General features: G+C 38.0%; 1 protein-coding gene across 2 annotated transcripts in view; it reads left to right on the forward strand.

The window, feature by feature from the left end:
- UBR2 (ubiquitin protein ligase E3 component n-recognin 2) overlaps nucleotides 1-17,898 on the forward strand; it is a 168,936-nt gene that overhangs the window by 116,080 nt on the left and 34,958 nt on the right. For both annotated transcript variants that reach the window (XM_001362230.4, XM_003340481.4), the window contains exons 26-30: nucleotides 285-387; nucleotides 5,857-5,966; nucleotides 6,259-6,339; nucleotides 13,129-13,307; nucleotides 16,570-16,769. In XM_001362230.4, coding sequence (XP_001362267.1) covers nucleotides 285-387; nucleotides 5,857-5,966; nucleotides 6,259-6,339; nucleotides 13,129-13,307; nucleotides 16,570-16,769 — 673 coding nt within the window. The remainder of the gene's footprint in view (nucleotides 1-284; nucleotides 388-5,856; nucleotides 5,967-6,258; nucleotides 6,340-13,128; nucleotides 13,308-16,569; nucleotides 16,770-17,898) is intronic.

Raw genomic sequence — 17,898 nt, forward strand, 5'->3', positions numbered from 1 at the left:
CTATTCTTTGCCAGGCACCTGTTAGGAGTATGAATACAGTGACAAAAAATGAATCAGTTTCTGCTTTCAAGGGGCTTGTAGTTTTAAATTTAGCTAAGAATTTACCATTGTATTTGATTTTCTTTTCTTAAGAATTTCTTATTGGAAAAATTACTTTTAAATTTCATTTGAAACCTAATCTATCTGTCTTTAAAATGTAACATTTTTACAGCTTACAATTTGGTCTTGCTTACAACAATTGAATTATCAGGTATGTTCTTCTTAAAATTTCTATTTTACTTTAGGTCTTACATTTGATTGGAATGGCCCTACAAGAGGAAAAACAGCATTTAGAAAATGTCAGTGAAGAACCTGTAGTGACATTTACTTTCACCCAGAAGATATCAAGTATGTATCAACTTTCTTTATTAATTTTTTTATCACATGTGATTTCATTGCTATAGGTATCTCCTAGTGAGGTACTTCATTTACTCATGCAGATCAGCACCTTCTCTTCAACCAACAGTATTCTAGAATTGCCCAGTGCCTAGGAGTAACTTGTGACTTGCCCATGGTCACCTGACCAGGATTGGGGAGGTTGGGGGCTGGAGGTGGGGGGTGGGGGAAGAGGTTAGCTTGGAATGAAATTTAAATCTTCATGACTCCATGGGATCAGCTTATCCATTTTGCTTCTCTTTGTGAAGATGAAGGTTGTACATCTTTTTAGTCAACTATATAATCTCTAATAATCACAAAAGTAGCTGAATATTCATTTGCTTACTAAGTATCATTACACTCTGTACAATTACAAATTTAGATATATTTCTTTAACATAAAAATTGCTTTTTATCCCTAGACACAGGAAAAAGTATTAGACGATAAACTCCTTCAGAAGCAAAATTGGTATTTTTTGATTCAGTCTTGTTCGTCCCCTCTCCCTAGAATCCTTTTCCTTCTCTTTTCCTGTAGAACTCCTTAACTTCCTTTAAATATCAACTAAAATCCCATCTTTACTGGAAGCCTTTCATAACCCTTTCCCTTAATTCTTGTACCTTCTCTCTGTTTAATTATTTCCTATGTATTTTTCATAAGAGTTTGCTTCTAGGGAGCAGCTGGGTAGCTCAGTGGATTGAGAGCCAGGCCTAGAGACGGGAGGTCCTAGGTTCAAATCCGGCCTCTGCCACTTCCTAGCTGTGTGACCCTGGGCAAGTCACTTGACCCCCATTGCCTACCCTTACCACTCTTCTGCCTTGGAGCCAATACACAGTATTGACTCCAAGACGGAAGGTAAGGGTTATAAAAAAAAAAAAAGAGTTTGCTTCTATGTACTTGTTTGCATGTTGTCTCCTCCATTAGATTATAAACTCTTTTTGAGAGCAGGAATGATCTCTTGCCTCCTTTTGTATCTCTGGTGCTTATTAGCACAGTGCCTGGCACATTGTAGTCACTTAATAAATATTTATTAATTGACTGACTGAAAGATAAATCAACATATATGACTTAATTTAGCCCTCAGAGTATAAATAGAAAATGAGAAATCCATCAGAAACATGTACCCAGCAAAAATGTCACTGTCATGAAGGATGTCTTCTATAGGGTCCAAATAGATCTTGTTTGCAGATGACATTTTACTGATTAAAACTCCTGCACTCCTACTAAGATACTTTATGATACATTTTGAAATTCCCAACTTCACATTCCCCCATGACCTTAACTCCCATGAATACTCTTATTTCTTATTCAAATACACACAGTGATGGTCTTGTCCTTGATCTTGCTGTCACTGACAAGTATTCTGCATTCATTTTCATGAACTCTGAAATTCCTTTATCTGATCATAATATTTCAGCATTCTGTCTCTATTCTTAGTTCTCCATCCTAATGATAACCTTCAATTTTGCCATCCTTCAGTACTTTGCTAGACCATGATTCCCCAATATCAACCACTTAGTAAACCAATACAACTCTGCATTAGCCTCAACTCTAAAATCCCTTTACCCCCTTTTTGTATAGCCATTCTGATCAAACTCTCAACCTTGGACTGTTCTCATCGTGTACCTTCTCTTCTGCCACTTCTACATTCCTGAACAGAGCTGGAAAAAGTTACAAAATCATACTGTACCCACCATAAATTCATGTTATCTAAACTCACCTTGACCCTCACTATTGCCAGATAATCCTTCTCTTCCTAAAGAATTCTCTATTCAGTTTCCCATAGCACCTTTTCCAGTTTCTCTCCTCCAGCCTCCCACAGCTCTTCCTCTTTCTATCATCCTTTCAAATCATAACTTTGCTCATAATTAAGCAAAAAAAAGAAACAATTTGTCACAAACTATTTCTTCTCTTCTCCTTATATCTCTCTAACATCATCTCCCATTGTCTTTTCCTTCATGCACTTTGATCTTAACAGATTGCCTCTTCTGTCATCCCCACTCTTTCATTTTCAATCTCTTTATCTATTAGTTTCTTCCCTGATGCTAGTAAATATGCCTGTCTCTTCCATCTTCTAAAATCCCTCACTAGATTCTATCATTCCCATAAGCTATCATCTTATATCTATCTTCCCCTTTTTAGCTAAACTCCTTAAAAGTTGGTGCCTTTATTTACTCTCCTCTCATTCTTTTCCATCATGTTTTAATTTTTACAGAGGGCAAACCAAAGCAGATTTCTCCATAAGGTAACCTTTATTAGTAGGTGCATGCTACTTGCCTCCATTTATGCCAAAGATCCCAAGAGGACAGTTCCCTTTTATAAGATTTAGGAATTGCAGAACAAAGAACAGAACAAGCTAGATGACACTATATAATTAGGAGCAACATGATTAGTTACAAAGCTGAGGCACAGGAAACTACATAATTATTTGGAAGTTTAATAATGAGGACTAGTAACAACACCCCCTTCTTCTCTCATGAGATTAAGAAGTGGTCACTGTTGGAGTCCAGGTGCAAGATAGTGGCCCAGTATTTGGGACAGCAAACTAGACATTCTTGAAGGATAGCGTGGTGGTTTAAAGATATCAGACCCAGCCCCCTTTCTTTCTCACACATTCCCCAAGGTTAGCAAAATTTCTTGAGATCAGTGAATAGTAGGAGAGCTGGATTTTGAAACTTAACCCAATAAAGATTAGCTGAATTTTGAATTAAATTCAGAAATAAAGATCCATGACTTAACCAGTTACAGGACAAAAATCAATTACTTGTAAATAGAATGAGGGAATTTTTGCCCTTTATTCTATCCTAGTATTATTTATTTAGTATATGGTACAAAGTAAGTAAAAATTTAAATGTTTGCTAATTGATTGATGAATTAAACACTAGAATTGAAGCCTTTTGAATGAATTCCACAGCCACCCCAAAGATCTTTAGCCTAATTTTTCACACAAGAAAAAACCAAGTAGATGGGAAATGTCATACTGTTGTTTGCAGTCAGGTATGCTGCCCATCAGACCAAGTACATTTTTTTAGACAAACAACGTAGTTGAATGTTGAACTTGTCTCAAGAGTTGATTAAGAAAAGTGGAGTTAATTATAAAATTGGGAAATTCACAGTGTTTTTTATGACCCCAAATTGTTCCCTAAAAACAAGAGTCCATCTTTTCTAACAATGCTGGTATTCTTCCAATGATCCTTTACAGCTATGAGACTTAAAGTTACAAGTCACACACAGGACTATGGAAAGACATTGTAAGGGTTAAAAATGGTTTGATTAAATTTATGAGTTAAAAAGAATGATTGTGGACACATATTTTATAAAATTAACAAAAGTCACATGGCTGATTAGTAGCTTTATTACATAAGGTAGAGATAGTAAAGGGGGAAATGTAGGAAGGAAGGAGGTAGAAAATATTGTCTAGCTAAATACCCTATAATTGCCAATCCGAAGAAATCCAGCTCAACTCCGACAAAGGCTCCCTCAGGTCCCAATTTCCAACCAGGAGAGTATAATTATTCTAAATTGAGCCCAGCAAAACATTGGTTTTGCTTTCTCTCTCTTCTCTTTCCCTTTTATCTCTAACTATTGTAGTTTCCTTTTAGAGGGTGAAATTTTTCATGCACCTGTAGTTAGAAGATTTTAGAGGTACAAGATGATTATGTTAAGTTCTCAATTGGGAGACCAGTCCCCCAATCATCATGGGGTTGGGGATTGTGAATTTTAGATTTACTCCACCCTGCTTAGTCTTTAGAATTTTAGCAACCAAGAATGCAAGAATGTATACACCCCCACTTAAGGATTAAGTGTGGGGGAGGAAGGTCTTTGACCCACTTGTGCTATCAAGTGACAAATCAGAAACAACTGACAGACCCCCTGGGCTGTCCAGAGCCAAATTTAAGCCACTATTGGTACATGTGAGACACAGGAAGTGACGTAAAGAACACCTTTATATTTCATATCACTTCCTGTGAGAGGGACTTGGTGGTGGTGGTGGTGGTGGTGGTGGTGGTGGTGGTGGTGGTGGTGGTGGTGGTGGTGGTGGTGGTACTTGACCATGGAGGAGCTAAAGGATGAGAGCCCAGACTACTTCCCTTAGATTGTCACGTGGTGAGTGTAAGGCTTTCTCCCCTTTCCTTGGCTTTAATGTAGGCACCAGCCTCTGAGGAGGCCCCTCATCTTGGAGGAGGCCTTGTGGCTGGAAGCTGTGTTAGATTTAATCCTCTGCCCCCTTCCCCCCCCCCCTTTGGCTGGGGTCTCAGAACTCCTGCCTGGTATCTCTCTCTTTCTTCCTTAATATCTTCACTATTATTATTTACAAATAAACCATCATAAAATTCCATTCTGACTTGAGTATTTCATTGGGATTTAAAATTTAAATCCCTGGCTACCAACTAAAAAATAAATATAACCATGAATTTTACCCCTAACAGGAGTCACAGTAGTCCCTTTAGAAAAAGTCTTACCAGCACAGAATCAATCTCCAAGGCAGAAGAATCCCTCCAACAAAAAGACACCAATGCAGAAGTCTTCCCTCAGGAAGAGCCACCAAGGCAGTAGAAGTGAATCAGAATGCCCTGGGCTAACTTTTATAAGCAGTTTTCTCCACATCACTTCCTGTCTCTCTGGTTTCTCCTTCCTTTCACTGTGGGCTGGTCTATCACATCTCAGGAACCAATCAAAGTCTCTCAATTTTTGCCTAGCACTGGAAGGGTGGGGCAGGAGTGCTTGTGTCTTTTAGGACAAACTAAGTGTTAATGACTAAGTAAGTGTGAACTCTCTTATTAGTGACTTACTAAATGTTAAATAGGGGTACTTCAAGTTCCTGATTGATTAACTTAAAATAGGTAAAAGGAATAAAAAATTCCTTTTCACAACATATTGTTTGTGTGGTAGGTGGTAACATATTACCAATGAAGAAAAACACAGGAGAAACTGTAAAAGATACTGTCAGAGGAATGTATATCCAGAAAAGGAGGTAGACAACTAACATTAAAAGGAATAGTTTATGTGCTCCTTTAGTACCCTTGCAGTATAGGAAAGCCTACACTAATTCAGTGGGTAAAACTAATGTGGTGGAATTACAAGAAGACCTGTACATAATTGTTGCATAAAATGAAAATATGTAAATAAATTGTGATTTCTGCCATTGGGGAAGAGCACCACACAGCTCCATTGTTAATGCTATTATTACTATTAATAATATTAGTGGTTTGAATCAAAAACACATGTGATACCCAGTGGAATCGCGCATCGGCTATGGGAGAAGTGGTGGGAGGGGAGGGAGGAAAAGAAAATGATCTTTGTTTCTAATGAATAATGTTTAAAAAAAATAAAATCTCAGCTAAATTCTCACCTGTAAAAAAAAAAATAATAATATTAGTAATGCCAGGCCTAAAAGATACAGTTGTAAACAGCATTTATCACCTTTCCCCTTCTCTTTCTTAGGACCTGGTGATACTTCCAGCAATTCTCCTAGCATACTAGCTATGCTAGAAACATTACAGAATGCCCCCTACTTGGAAGTTCACAAAGACATGATAAGATGGATATTGAAGGTAACATTTCCTACATTACTGTTGGCATTTTTCATGGGTAACATGTATTATTGATGGCTTATGAATAACTGAAAAAAATTAAGCATTTAACATGTCCCAAACTGTGCTGAGCACTGGGGATACAAATACAAAATATTTTGACAAAAGAATTAGGGGAAAGAAACATACTCTATTGAAAGAATGCTGGGCTTGAATACAGGAAACCATAGGTTTGGGCCCCAACTCCAGCATGAATTCTTTGTCTCTCTCTGGGCAAATCATTTAATTTCTATTTTCTTCTCTTATTTAATAGACTTTTAATGCCATTAAGAAGATAAGAGAGAGTTCTTCCACCAGTCCTGTGGCTGAAGCAGAAGGAACAATAATGGAAGAGGTATAAACTATGGTTGTTGATAGTATAGGCATAAGTGATACGCTGAAGTATTAACTCTTTTTATTTTAAAATTTATTAAACCAGTAAATGGTATCTTTATTTTCCTCTCAACCACAGAAACATTTGCCACTTGCAATTCTGTTTAGCAATTTCCCCTACAGCATTTCGGGTCACATGATCTTTTCTAGAATATTCAAATTTATGCGAACATGATTCAAATTATCTTTTATTGTTTATGTTGTTTTTTTTTATTAAAAAACCAAACAAATATTATGGGGAGAATTCTTTTTCAGATTAACTATGAAGTATTCACTCATAAAACAGGAGGTGAGCTTATGAATTTAGAGCCTTAGTTGCAGGCACAGCTTGTACATGTGAATCACTGATATGAAACCACTGCCCCTTTGTTGATTCATTTTCAAATTGTATTGAGAAGAAAATTTAAACCAAAAGATTAAGATTCTGGTATATTTTCCCTACTTAAAATAATAATACATTTTCTAAGACGTTTACCTTGTGGACTAGTCCCATTAAGAAAAAGATTATAAAGATAACTATTTGAAGTTCTTGTCTTCACATGGGCAGTTTAATGCCCCCACTTCATTGTACCACTGTGTTCAATAACACCATATAAAGAATACAATACTTTTGTATTTCCTTCAGCAATATTCTTATACTTTGTGGTACAAAAAGGAACCAAATTATCACATCTGGAAACTTTTTTCTTAAACCCTTACCTTTCATCTTAGAATCAATACTGTGTATTGGCTCCAAGGCAGAAGAGTGATAAGGACTAGGCAATGGGGGGACACAGCTGGGAAGCATCTGAGTCCAGATTTGAATCTAGGACCTCCCATCTATAGGCCTGGCTCTCAATCCACTGACCTACCCAGCTGTCCCACATCTGAAAACTTTATATGCTTGTTAACTTTGCACAGATTCAGACCAGCCTATTGAAATCTCTTCAAATAAAGAGTTAGAATAGGATAAGCCTGAGAAATAAGCATTTGCTTTTTTGCTTTAGTGTAAATATGCTTCTCTTCACCTTTAATATTTCTCTTTGGTCTACACTACTGCCTCTGTACAAACATCACAAAGCAGCTTATTTGAGCCTTGCAGTTTCTCATCACTAGTAAACTTATATAAATAATCATTGATAGAACATTTATCAGTATCCACAGCTCCCCTGTCTATTAGGGTACAAAAAGCAGTTTCTGGAATTTCATTTATTACTTCATCTTTCAGAGGCAGGATTACTGTCATTCAAAATCTCCATATTTATTTCATCAGGTTGGAGAGGTATATCCAACTTTTTCACTCTCTTCCTTGAGATATATACCATTTAACTTACTGGCACATTCACTGGGAAAAAAAATACTAGTGTCATCTGCATCATTTGAATTTTTTACATCTTCCTCTTTGGTATAATTTGCATTTCCTGACAAAGCTTCCATGTCTATTTGTCACATATCTTTTTGATTTAAACACACTTCAAATTTTTCTTCTCCTTGTGAAAAGTTGTTGGAGTCATCATCTGTTTCTTCTTCTGGTAAAGTTTTATTAATGTGTTGATGTTCTTTAGGATTTTCATTGATACAGATATTACTTAATTGAATAATTTTTTCTTAAATTTTTTGTTGCCTTCATTGATTCTTTGCTTGCTTTTTGGCTTGCTTCTTTGCTTTTTTTCTGTCAGTGCTTACTTGTACAAGAAGGAATAGTATTCTTCTTCATATAATTATTATTATATTTCTCCTCACTGTCTTTACCTTCATCTTCTTCATATATATCATTTACGATATATATATCATTTATGCTTTTCTTACCACTCTGATAATCTAAAACAGGGAGAGTCAAATCAAGGAAAGATTCATGGACCAACAAGACAGTTTTGCATTCCTCACACATGATTGTACTAGTTAGTTCTCTACCAAATATTTGATCCATGTGACTTTTTTCTTTCATGCTCTTTAATTTCCTTTTTAAGTTCTTCATCCAGTTTTTCAGTGGAACTGCCAAATGCTTTAAGAATCTCAGTGCTCACTCTGGATTTCTTCTCATCCCATCCACTAGATACCAAAGCAGTTCCTGACTATCTTGCTACTGATGGCCTTTAAACTGGACTGCTTTTGTATAGATTTGAGAAAATATCTTTTTGTGTATCACAATTCCCCTTTTGGTTTCATACATCTCATTAAAAAATTGGCACATGGCTGAAGTAAAAGGACCTTGGAGGCTCAAGTTTTTCTCCTAGTGGTTCTGTTAGGGACTAATCAGGTGGTTTAATTTTCACTGTTGTTCCAGACATTTTTACTTCTTTCAAGAGTTGTAATACTATAGAGTCTGTGACAAATTCTATAAAATTGCATTAAAGAAACATCTGTTCCCCAAATTAGAATCCTTTCACAGTCAATTGAATAGTAAATCCAGTGTCATGTTTTCCTTTTTCTCTCCCATTCATTTTTGCTGCGGTTTTCCTGTTTTGTTTTGTTTTTCAACCTCATTTTTCCCTTGATTTTTTGATGCTGATCTTGAAGTTTTAACATTGTTTTTTTTTTCTAATATGATCCACAAGTTGACCCAATTAACTATATTGGACCTCCTCATCACACAAGTAATACCACACACTCCAGTTGTACAAACTAAACACCAAACAATGGGGTTCTGATCTTGGTGTGGTATAGTGCTTCAAAGCATACTACTCTTAAGAATCTCTGCCACGGGGGCAGCTGGGTAACTCAGTGGATTGAGAGCCAGGCCTAGAGACGGGAGGTCCTAGGTTCAAATCTGGCCTCAGACACTTCCCAGCTGTGTGACCCTAGGCAAGTCACTTGACCCCCATTGTCTAGCCCTTACCACTCTTCTGCCTTGGAGCCAATACACAGTATTGACTCCAAGACAGAAGGTAAGGGTTTTTAAAAATAAATAAATAAATAGATGGATAAATAAATAAATAAATGAAGGAAGGAAGGAAGGAAGGAAGGAATGAAGGAATGAATGAATGAATAAATAAGAATCTCTGCCACAACCCTGATGGCTACATTTAAGACACAGCCAGATTGAAGGATTTTCTTCATTCTCCCTTTCCGGTTTATTGTTTGTCCTATTTGTCAGTCTTGCTTTCTTGGCAAACGTTCCATTGCACATTCATCAAAGACTTTTTCACCTCTGTGTTCTAATCCTTTTCAAATATGTCTGCACAGAAGTTCTAAAATTTCAGAGTCATCATCAGCCTATATATATATTTTTTACCATGTTAGAACTCTGCAGATTACCTAGTAATGCATAAAAATCTACAGACACTGCTCCCATAGCTTCCTCTCTAAGGAGTCTACGATTACCCTTATGCCCCACCTCATCTAAAGGATTACTAATATTAATTCTTAAATGAAATTTTGAATCCCATCTTAAATTACTGATGAAATGTCAAGAAATTGACTGCTATATTTTATTTTAGAAAACTGATTTGTACTTGATTTCTTTGCTCTGCCATTTGACTTTTAAAATCTTATATTTTAGGCCAGGGATCCCCAAACTTTTTACACAGGGGGCCAGTTCACTGTCCCTCAGATTGTTGGAGGGCCGGACTATTTAAAAAAAAAACTATGAACAAATCCCTATGCACACTGCACACATCTTATTTTAAAGTAAAAAAAACAAAACAGGAACAAATACAATATTTAAAATAAAGAACAAGTAAATTTAAATCAACAAACTGACCAGTATTTCAATGGGAACTATGGGCCTGCTTTTGGCTAATGAGATGGTCGATGTTCGGTTCCATATTTGTCACTGTTAGCCGAAACAAGTGATGTAAGTGTGCATCAGTTAGTCTAGATCTGGTTGGAGATTTCAGATGTTTCATTCTGGAAAAAAGTCTGTTCACAGACATAAGTGCTACCAAAGATGGTTGCCATTTTGAGTGCATGGTTCCTGAGATTAGGATATGTCTCAGAGGAGAGAGATGCATAGAAATTAGGCAAGCTGCTTGACTTGAATACATCTTTCAGAGAGTCACAATTCTGCAGTTCAGCCAGTTTCATTTGGTAACTTGTATCCACATTTTCAATGTCAGTAGAAAATGGGTTACAGAAAAGCTATATATCCTGTTCATGGAGATGAAGCTCTTTAAATCTGAATTGGAACTCCTTTTGCAATTTTTCCAGTGAATCCACACATGTTTCTTTTGGGAATACAACCAAGGGTTTTTCTGCTAACAGATTTTGAGTTAAGGGGAGATGGCAGAAATTTTCCTCCTTCACTTGTTTAATAAAGAGGTCTAATTTTACTTCAAATGCTGCTTTCACATGTGATTGCATATCACAGATGAGCTTCCCTTTTCCTTGAAGTTGCACATTGAAACTGTTGAGTAGCTCTGTTACATCTGCATTCTGCATCATTGAGTTCTGATACTTCTTTGTTTTTTGAAAGCATAAAAGCTGTAATCTGGGGAAGTAAGTCATAGAAATGTCTCAAAACTCTCCCTCAACTCACCCAACGGACTTCTGTGTGGTACAGAACATCTTCATAGGCAACATTTAGCTCAGACAGAAATTCCTAAAATTGTCTGTAGTTTAGTGCATTAGCTCTAATGAAGTTAACACAAGATACCCCAATTTTCATAACAGAGTCCCACTTCTGTGTTTACTATATAGCAGTGCTTATTGATGGATGAGTCAGTGTATGGCTATTGGATGAGAATGTTTACTACGTTTATCCATCTCTTGGTTAATGCAAGCAATTACTCTTTTCTGAGACCCCACCATGCTAGGAGCACCATCAGTTGTCACACTGACTAGTTTAGCCCAGTCCGGCTCCAAATCCTTCACAGTTTGGGAAACCTTTTCATAGATATCCTCTCCTGTAGTTGTTCCTTTGATGCTTTGCAGTGCGGCAAGCTCTTCTGTGACTTTGAAATTGTCATTTGTCCCACAAATAAAAATTAGAAGTTGTGCAGAATCACAAACATAATTTCTCTCATTGAGTGCCAAGGGAAAATAGCAAAGTTTTCTTGCAGAGTTTTGCAAATGCTGATGCAAATTGTCTCCCATTTCTTCAATCCTTCATGTAATTGTAGATCCTGAAAGATTAACTTTACTAAATAAATCTGCCTTTTTCTGGGCAGATCTCTTTGGCAATAGAAAGAAGGCACTCTTTAACAAATTCTCCCTCCACGAATGGTCTGCCAGTGCATGCTATTAGCTTGGCAATTTGAAAACTTGCTCTCAGTGATGAAATATTTAGCTGCTTCTGCTTCACAGAAGTATTTTGCTGAGTTGTCAATGTATTTTTCAGTTTTAATATTTTATCTTTTCTCACATCACCAACCAAATAATCATATTTATCTTTATGTTTATATTTGATAGTGTTGACGCAAATTGTATTCTTTGAACACAGACACTATATTCTGGCATATCAGACACACAGCTTTTTCCTTGTACTGCATGAAAAAGTAATCATAAGTCCACTGTTCTTTGAATGATATCTTACACTCTGAGTCAATTTTCTCTTTCTTGACATCATTGTTTCCTAGGGATTCCAAATTGCTATTAGTAAAATACATTTATATATATAGCCCTACAAAAACAATATACCAACAATAATTTTGCCCACACAGGCTTACAGACTGCACTGCCCATCAATGCAGTCTGATCTGTGTCCATCAATGCAGCTTTCCCAGTCCACATCATTTCAGCCTCACCAGTGGCCATATTGGTGGAACTCCACTTTTACCTCGGGTTCACACTGGTGGGGTGCAGGAACCAGCACAGTTACAGAGCCGGTTCCTCCACCACCTTTCCAGTTCACACTACCATGTGCGAACCACACTGCGATCTGTGAACTCACACAGGAATCTGATCGCATGGGTGAGACCCAAGCGATCAGATTCCATGGCAGGAAAAAAGAAGGCAGGACACTATTAAGTGTCCTCTTGCGGTCCATATTTATGAATCTGTAATTATAGACCATAATACAAAAAATACATGCCTCACTTCCCCCACATAGTACAATGGTAACCATACTCCCCCAGATGCACAACATAATGACCCCTATTATAGAAGTATGGGGGCCACTATACTACCGTGTTTCTCAAAAAAAAAAAAAAAAGACAGTCTTATATTCATTTGACCAAAAAAAAAAAAACAGAGAGTGTCTTATAAAACACCCAGTGGCAGTGGTGGAATTCTCACAGTAGAAGCCCACCACTGATGTCATAGGCCAGATCACTTCTATCCAATGCTTGTATACAGTACTGGAGGTGGTGCTGGGCCTCTGACACTTTATGCCACTGTCTGGGATAGCAGAGGCTGCAGCGCTGGCTGTGATGGGCCTGTCACACCTTGCACAGGCCCATCACTGCCACCACTATACTGGGCAGCAGTATACACAGTGCGGAATCCCCTCCCCCAGATCGCCACTCACCATGCTGCCATCTTCCATTGTGCAGCCACATAATCCTTTGTGTGGCACCTCGTTCAGTTCAGATCAAGGCGCCATGCAAAGGATTGTCACTGGGAGTAGTACTGTATGTGAGCACCACCATGATTTGCAGCGCCACCACATACAGTACTCCAGGAGCACAGAATGCTCCTCTCACTGGCCACCAGTGAAAGAGGTGCCCCTTCCGGAAGTGCAGTGGGGGCCAGATAAATTGCCTCTAGTTTGGGAACCCCTGTTTAAGGCTAATGCTACAGCTAAAAACCTTTGCTCAAAAAAGGAAGCTATGAACAGTACAGAATTAAATCTAATCATTATGCTTCTAAAATGCCTAGTTGAATTTCATTTCAGAACTCAAAGGATAAAGATAAAGCTGAGAGGAAGAGAAAAGCTGAAATAGCCAGGCTTCGGAGAGAGAAAATCATGGCTCAAATGTCTGAAATGCAAAGACACTTCATAGATGAAAACAAAGAACTCTTTCAGCAAACATTAGAACTAGATGCTTCCACATCCACCATTCTTGATAACAGGTAAAGAAATATTTCTAGCCTTTTGTGGAGTTGACTTGATGGCAGCTCATCTATAACATATATTATAGAGTTGAATTACTTGCCTCTAGTCACACACAGTGAGACTATGTATCAGAGGCAAGGCCTGAACCCAGACCTTCTTGATTTCATGTCTAGCTCTTTCTCAGCTGGGCTATGCCCTCATTTCTTTTTTCTTTCTTTCTTTCTTTTTTTTAAAAACCCTTACCTTCCGTCTTTGAATCAATACTGTGTATTGGTTCCAAGGCAGAAGAATGGTAAAGGCTAGGCAATGGGGGTAAGTGACTTGCCCAGGGTCACACAGCTGGGAAGTGTCTGAGGCCAGATTTGAACCTAGGACCTCCCGTCTCTAGGCCTGGCTCTCAATCCACTGAGCTACCCAGCTGCCTCTTATGCCCTCATTTCTAAACTAAGATAATTTAAATATTTCATCTTAATGTTTTAGTTGAGCATTTTAAAAAACTTAGATTTGGTTAGTTTTTAAAAATAGATTTTTATATAAATTCTTTCCTCCTGCCTGTTGCTCTCCATTCAAAATATTTGACATCTTGGTCTAGACATCTTTAGTATAGATTTTTTGAAATACCTTATCCATACTGCCTTCCAGGAATTTTTTGTAAAGGTGACCAAAGAGCATATTAGAAGGAATTTCTCGGGAGCTTAAATTGTATTCCATGTCTAACTTCAGCTCTCATGCAGAAAAAAAGGTCCCTACTTTTATCCAGAGTCCCTATAGGACTTTAAGAAAACTTTGCTGCTGAAAATGGTATGGTGACAGAGTTTTAAGATGTGTTCTTAAGCCAAGTTGTAAATCATGTAAAGAATAGATGGAATGGACTTTTGAATAGCTCTGAACTCCCTGTAGTTAAAATAATATTTTTTTCCTATTTTTTAACTTATGTGGAAATTTATAAAATTTAAGGGTTTAAAGAAACAACGGGCTTTTAATTTTCTCACACCAGGATGCAGTTTTACAGGAAAAACATGACTGCCTAGGACTAAATGATAGGAAAAAAATATATAGAATATAGAGAGGAAATGGATTCAGGCAATTATTTGGGGTGAATAATAGTTGATAAAATTCTCAGGTTTTGGGGGGTATCTGGGTAGCTCAGTGGATTGAGAGCCAGAGAATCATGGCTGCAATCTAGACGCCACAAGCTTCCTCTCCCTGGCACCGAACAAAATAGACTACATCAAAGGAGCATAAAAATCACCTTTGGCGGAACAAGACTCCCCAGTACCCCACAGAGGCAAAGGTACGTGGGGTTTGAACATTTCCACACTATAATAATAAGGAGGAAAAACTTGCACAGAAATGTGAACTGAGCCGCCCTCCCCCCCCCCCCCCCCCCCACCAAACCAGAGTGAGCTACCGGAGCGATCACCGGGACAGCGAGTGAGTGGGGAATATCTCTGTCTGGGGGGAGGGGGGCCACTCCAGGGTCCTTGGGATCTGGGGACTGCCAGGAAAAAACGTCTCAGGGCAGTTTCACAGGAGAACTGGGCGCTGAGCACAGGGGTCCGCGGAGCTGTACTTGGGGAGGTTGCACTAAACATCTGGGCGGAGCTAAACACCAGGGGCGGACCATGCGCTGACTGTCTGGGCGCAGCTGAACACCTGGGCAGTGTGGCTGTGATCAGGGGCCCAGCTCTCTAAGAAACCTCGGAGGCTGGGAAGAACTAGTCTGAGGCAACCTAAATCCACATAAAACCTGCCCATATCACCCAGACCCCAGACCAAAAAGGAAAGGGGAATAAAACCACCAAAGGGATGGCTCACATGGCCCAAAATCAAGCCTCCAGGAAGAAAGGGAAAAAGGTGACTATTGAAAACTTTTATGGAGGGAGTACCCAAGGAAAAGAAGAGAATGAGGAGGAAATTCAAAAAAAATCAGAACATGCCTCCCAAAATGGAATCTATCAACAAGCTCTGGAAGATCTCAAACTGGAACTTATCCAAAAGATGGAAACCTGGAAAGAAAAATGGGAGAAAGAGATCAGCAGTCTGACAGATAAGACTACTCAATTGGAAAAAGAGCTCGAAGCATCCAATAGAAGGGCAAACAAAGCTGAAAAGCAAAACCAGTCCCTAACGACCAGAATTAAGCAACTTGAAGAAAGTGAGATCATAAAACAGCAAGAATCAATAAAGCAAACCCAAAAAATTAATGAATTAGAAGAAAACATAAAATATCTCACTGAGAAGGTCACAGATCTGGAAAACAGAGGGAGAAGAGACAACCTCCGAATTATCGGTCTCCCAGAAAAACCAGAGATAAACAATAAACTCGATATTATTCTACAGGAGATTATAAAAGAAAATTGCCCCCATGTTCTGGAGCAAGGGGGCAAAATAGAAATAGAAAGGGTTCATAGAACACCCTCTATACCAAATCCCCAAAAGACAACCCCTAGGAATGTAATTGCCAAATTCAAGAGCCTCCAAGAAAAGGAGAAAATCCTACAAGAAGCCAAGAAGAGGAGCTTCAGATATAAGGGGGCTCCCATAAGGATCACACAGGACTTAGCGGCTAACACACTAAGAGACCGCAAAGCATGGAACACGATATTTAGAAAGGCAAGAGAGCTGGGTCTCCAACCAAGAATCAACTACCCAGCAAAACTGACTATATACTTCCAGGGGAAAGTATGGGCATTCAACAAAATAGATTTCCAAGCATTTGCTAAGAAAAGACCAGAACTTAGTGGAAAATTTTATATCCAAGCACAGAAAGCAAGAGAAACATGAAAAGGTAAATATGAAAGAAAGGGATTGAGAGCCAGACCTAGAGATGGGAGGTCCTAGGTTCAAATCTGACCTCAGATACTTCCCAGCTGTGTGACCCTGGACAAGTCACTTGATTCCCATTGCCTAGCCCTCACCACTCTTCTGCTTTGGAGCCAATATTGGCTCCAAGACAGAAGGTAAGGGTTTAAATTTTTTTTTTTGTTTCTCAGGTTTCTCATAAGATTTAAGCATACTTTGAATCTGAAGTTTTATATTAATTCATGTTGATAGAAGAGTTTTGTAATGTTTTCTTCTTGCTAAAATCTTTGAAATCTTGATTTGTTAACAAGTAATTTGTGAATAGGTGTTTGGATATGTTTCAAATTCAAATACATTTAATTAAATACCAAATAACATAACTATGGTCATTATTGGGTACCATCATTAACCAGAATGTTTTAGGGTCATTCATTCATAATTAGCCATATATTCACAACTTTCTTTTTATTTTAGTCCTATGATTTCAGATACCCCCCTCATAGCCTTGGGCCCAGAACAAACTCAAGTCACCGAACAGAGGCAAATTGTTACTTGTATTTTGTGTCAAGAGGAACAGGAGGTTAAAGTTGACAACAAAGCTATGGTACTAGCAGCATTTGTTCAGCGGTCAACTGTATTGTCAAAAAACAGAAATAAATTTATTCAGGATCCAGGTATGTCACTTCAGTCCTAGCCATAATCCTAGTCTAATTCAGTATTTGGCAGTGGTTTGCTTTGTTGCTTATTAACCTTTTTTATTGCATAATATTTTTAAATTTCTAATTTTTTCTGTTATCTTTATTTAAACATTTTTAATTTTTTTTTAATTTAGAATATTTTTCCATGGTTACATGATTCATGATTTTCTCCCCTCCCAGAGCTGACAAACTGGGTTATACATGTATCATTGTTCAAAACCCATTTCCATGTAATTCATATTTGCAGTAAAGTGATCTTTTAATATTAAAACCCTAATTATATCGATATCAAATTACATGATCAATCATAATTGTTCTGCGTTTCTGTTCCCACCGTTCTTTCTTTGTAAGGAATTAAAATTATGGGTTTGATTAAATATATGAGAATTCTAAGATAATACTGTGATCACCAATTTAAAAATAGTATAGCTCAAGTCAAATTGACTTTCAGTAACTTTATTAACAAAGAGGTGGAAATAGTGAAAGTAGAAAAATGTAAAAGAGGGTAGAGTAAGAAGTCTAGCCTATCACTCTAAATGTTGCTCTGGTCCCTGGCTCAACCTATGCAGGGCTCATTAACTCCTCAGCAGGAGAACTTGGTGGTAAATTAAACAAGGGTTCAATCCACATAGCCTCCTCCAAAAAGGGGAGACCTCTCTGGAACTAATCTCTCCAGAAGCCAGGAAAGGAGGGTCAGCTTCTCACTTACCCAAATGAAACTCCAAAGGAGAATTACCAGAAGCAGTCCAAGAGCCAGAGTCCCAGGTCAAAGTCCCACGTTGTAGCTCCAAACCACAGTCCCAGTCCAAGATCCTCTAAGCCCAAGATTCACGCTGAAGACCCCCCTTGTACAAGAAATTCGGGACTTTTATAGTCCTTTTTCCATGTCCTTTCCTGTCCCTTCCTCGACTTTACAGGAGCCAATTGCAGTCTTTAAATTTGCTTAGCATTGCCCAGGGGATGAGTTGACATCTACTTTTAGCAAGTAGCTTGCAGACCTCCCCTACCTAGTGTTAAGTAGGGATGTTTTCAGTTTTTGTTGATTAAATTAAAAATAGGCAAGGGGAGAGTTAATCCTATCTTCACATCTGAATGTGGACTGTGT

The sequence above is a fragment of the Monodelphis domestica genome, chromosome 2, assembly GCF_027887165.1.
Source record: "Monodelphis domestica isolate mMonDom1 chromosome 2, mMonDom1.pri, whole genome shotgun sequence".
NCBI lineage: Eukaryota > Metazoa > Chordata > Mammalia > Didelphimorphia > Didelphidae > Monodelphis > Monodelphis domestica.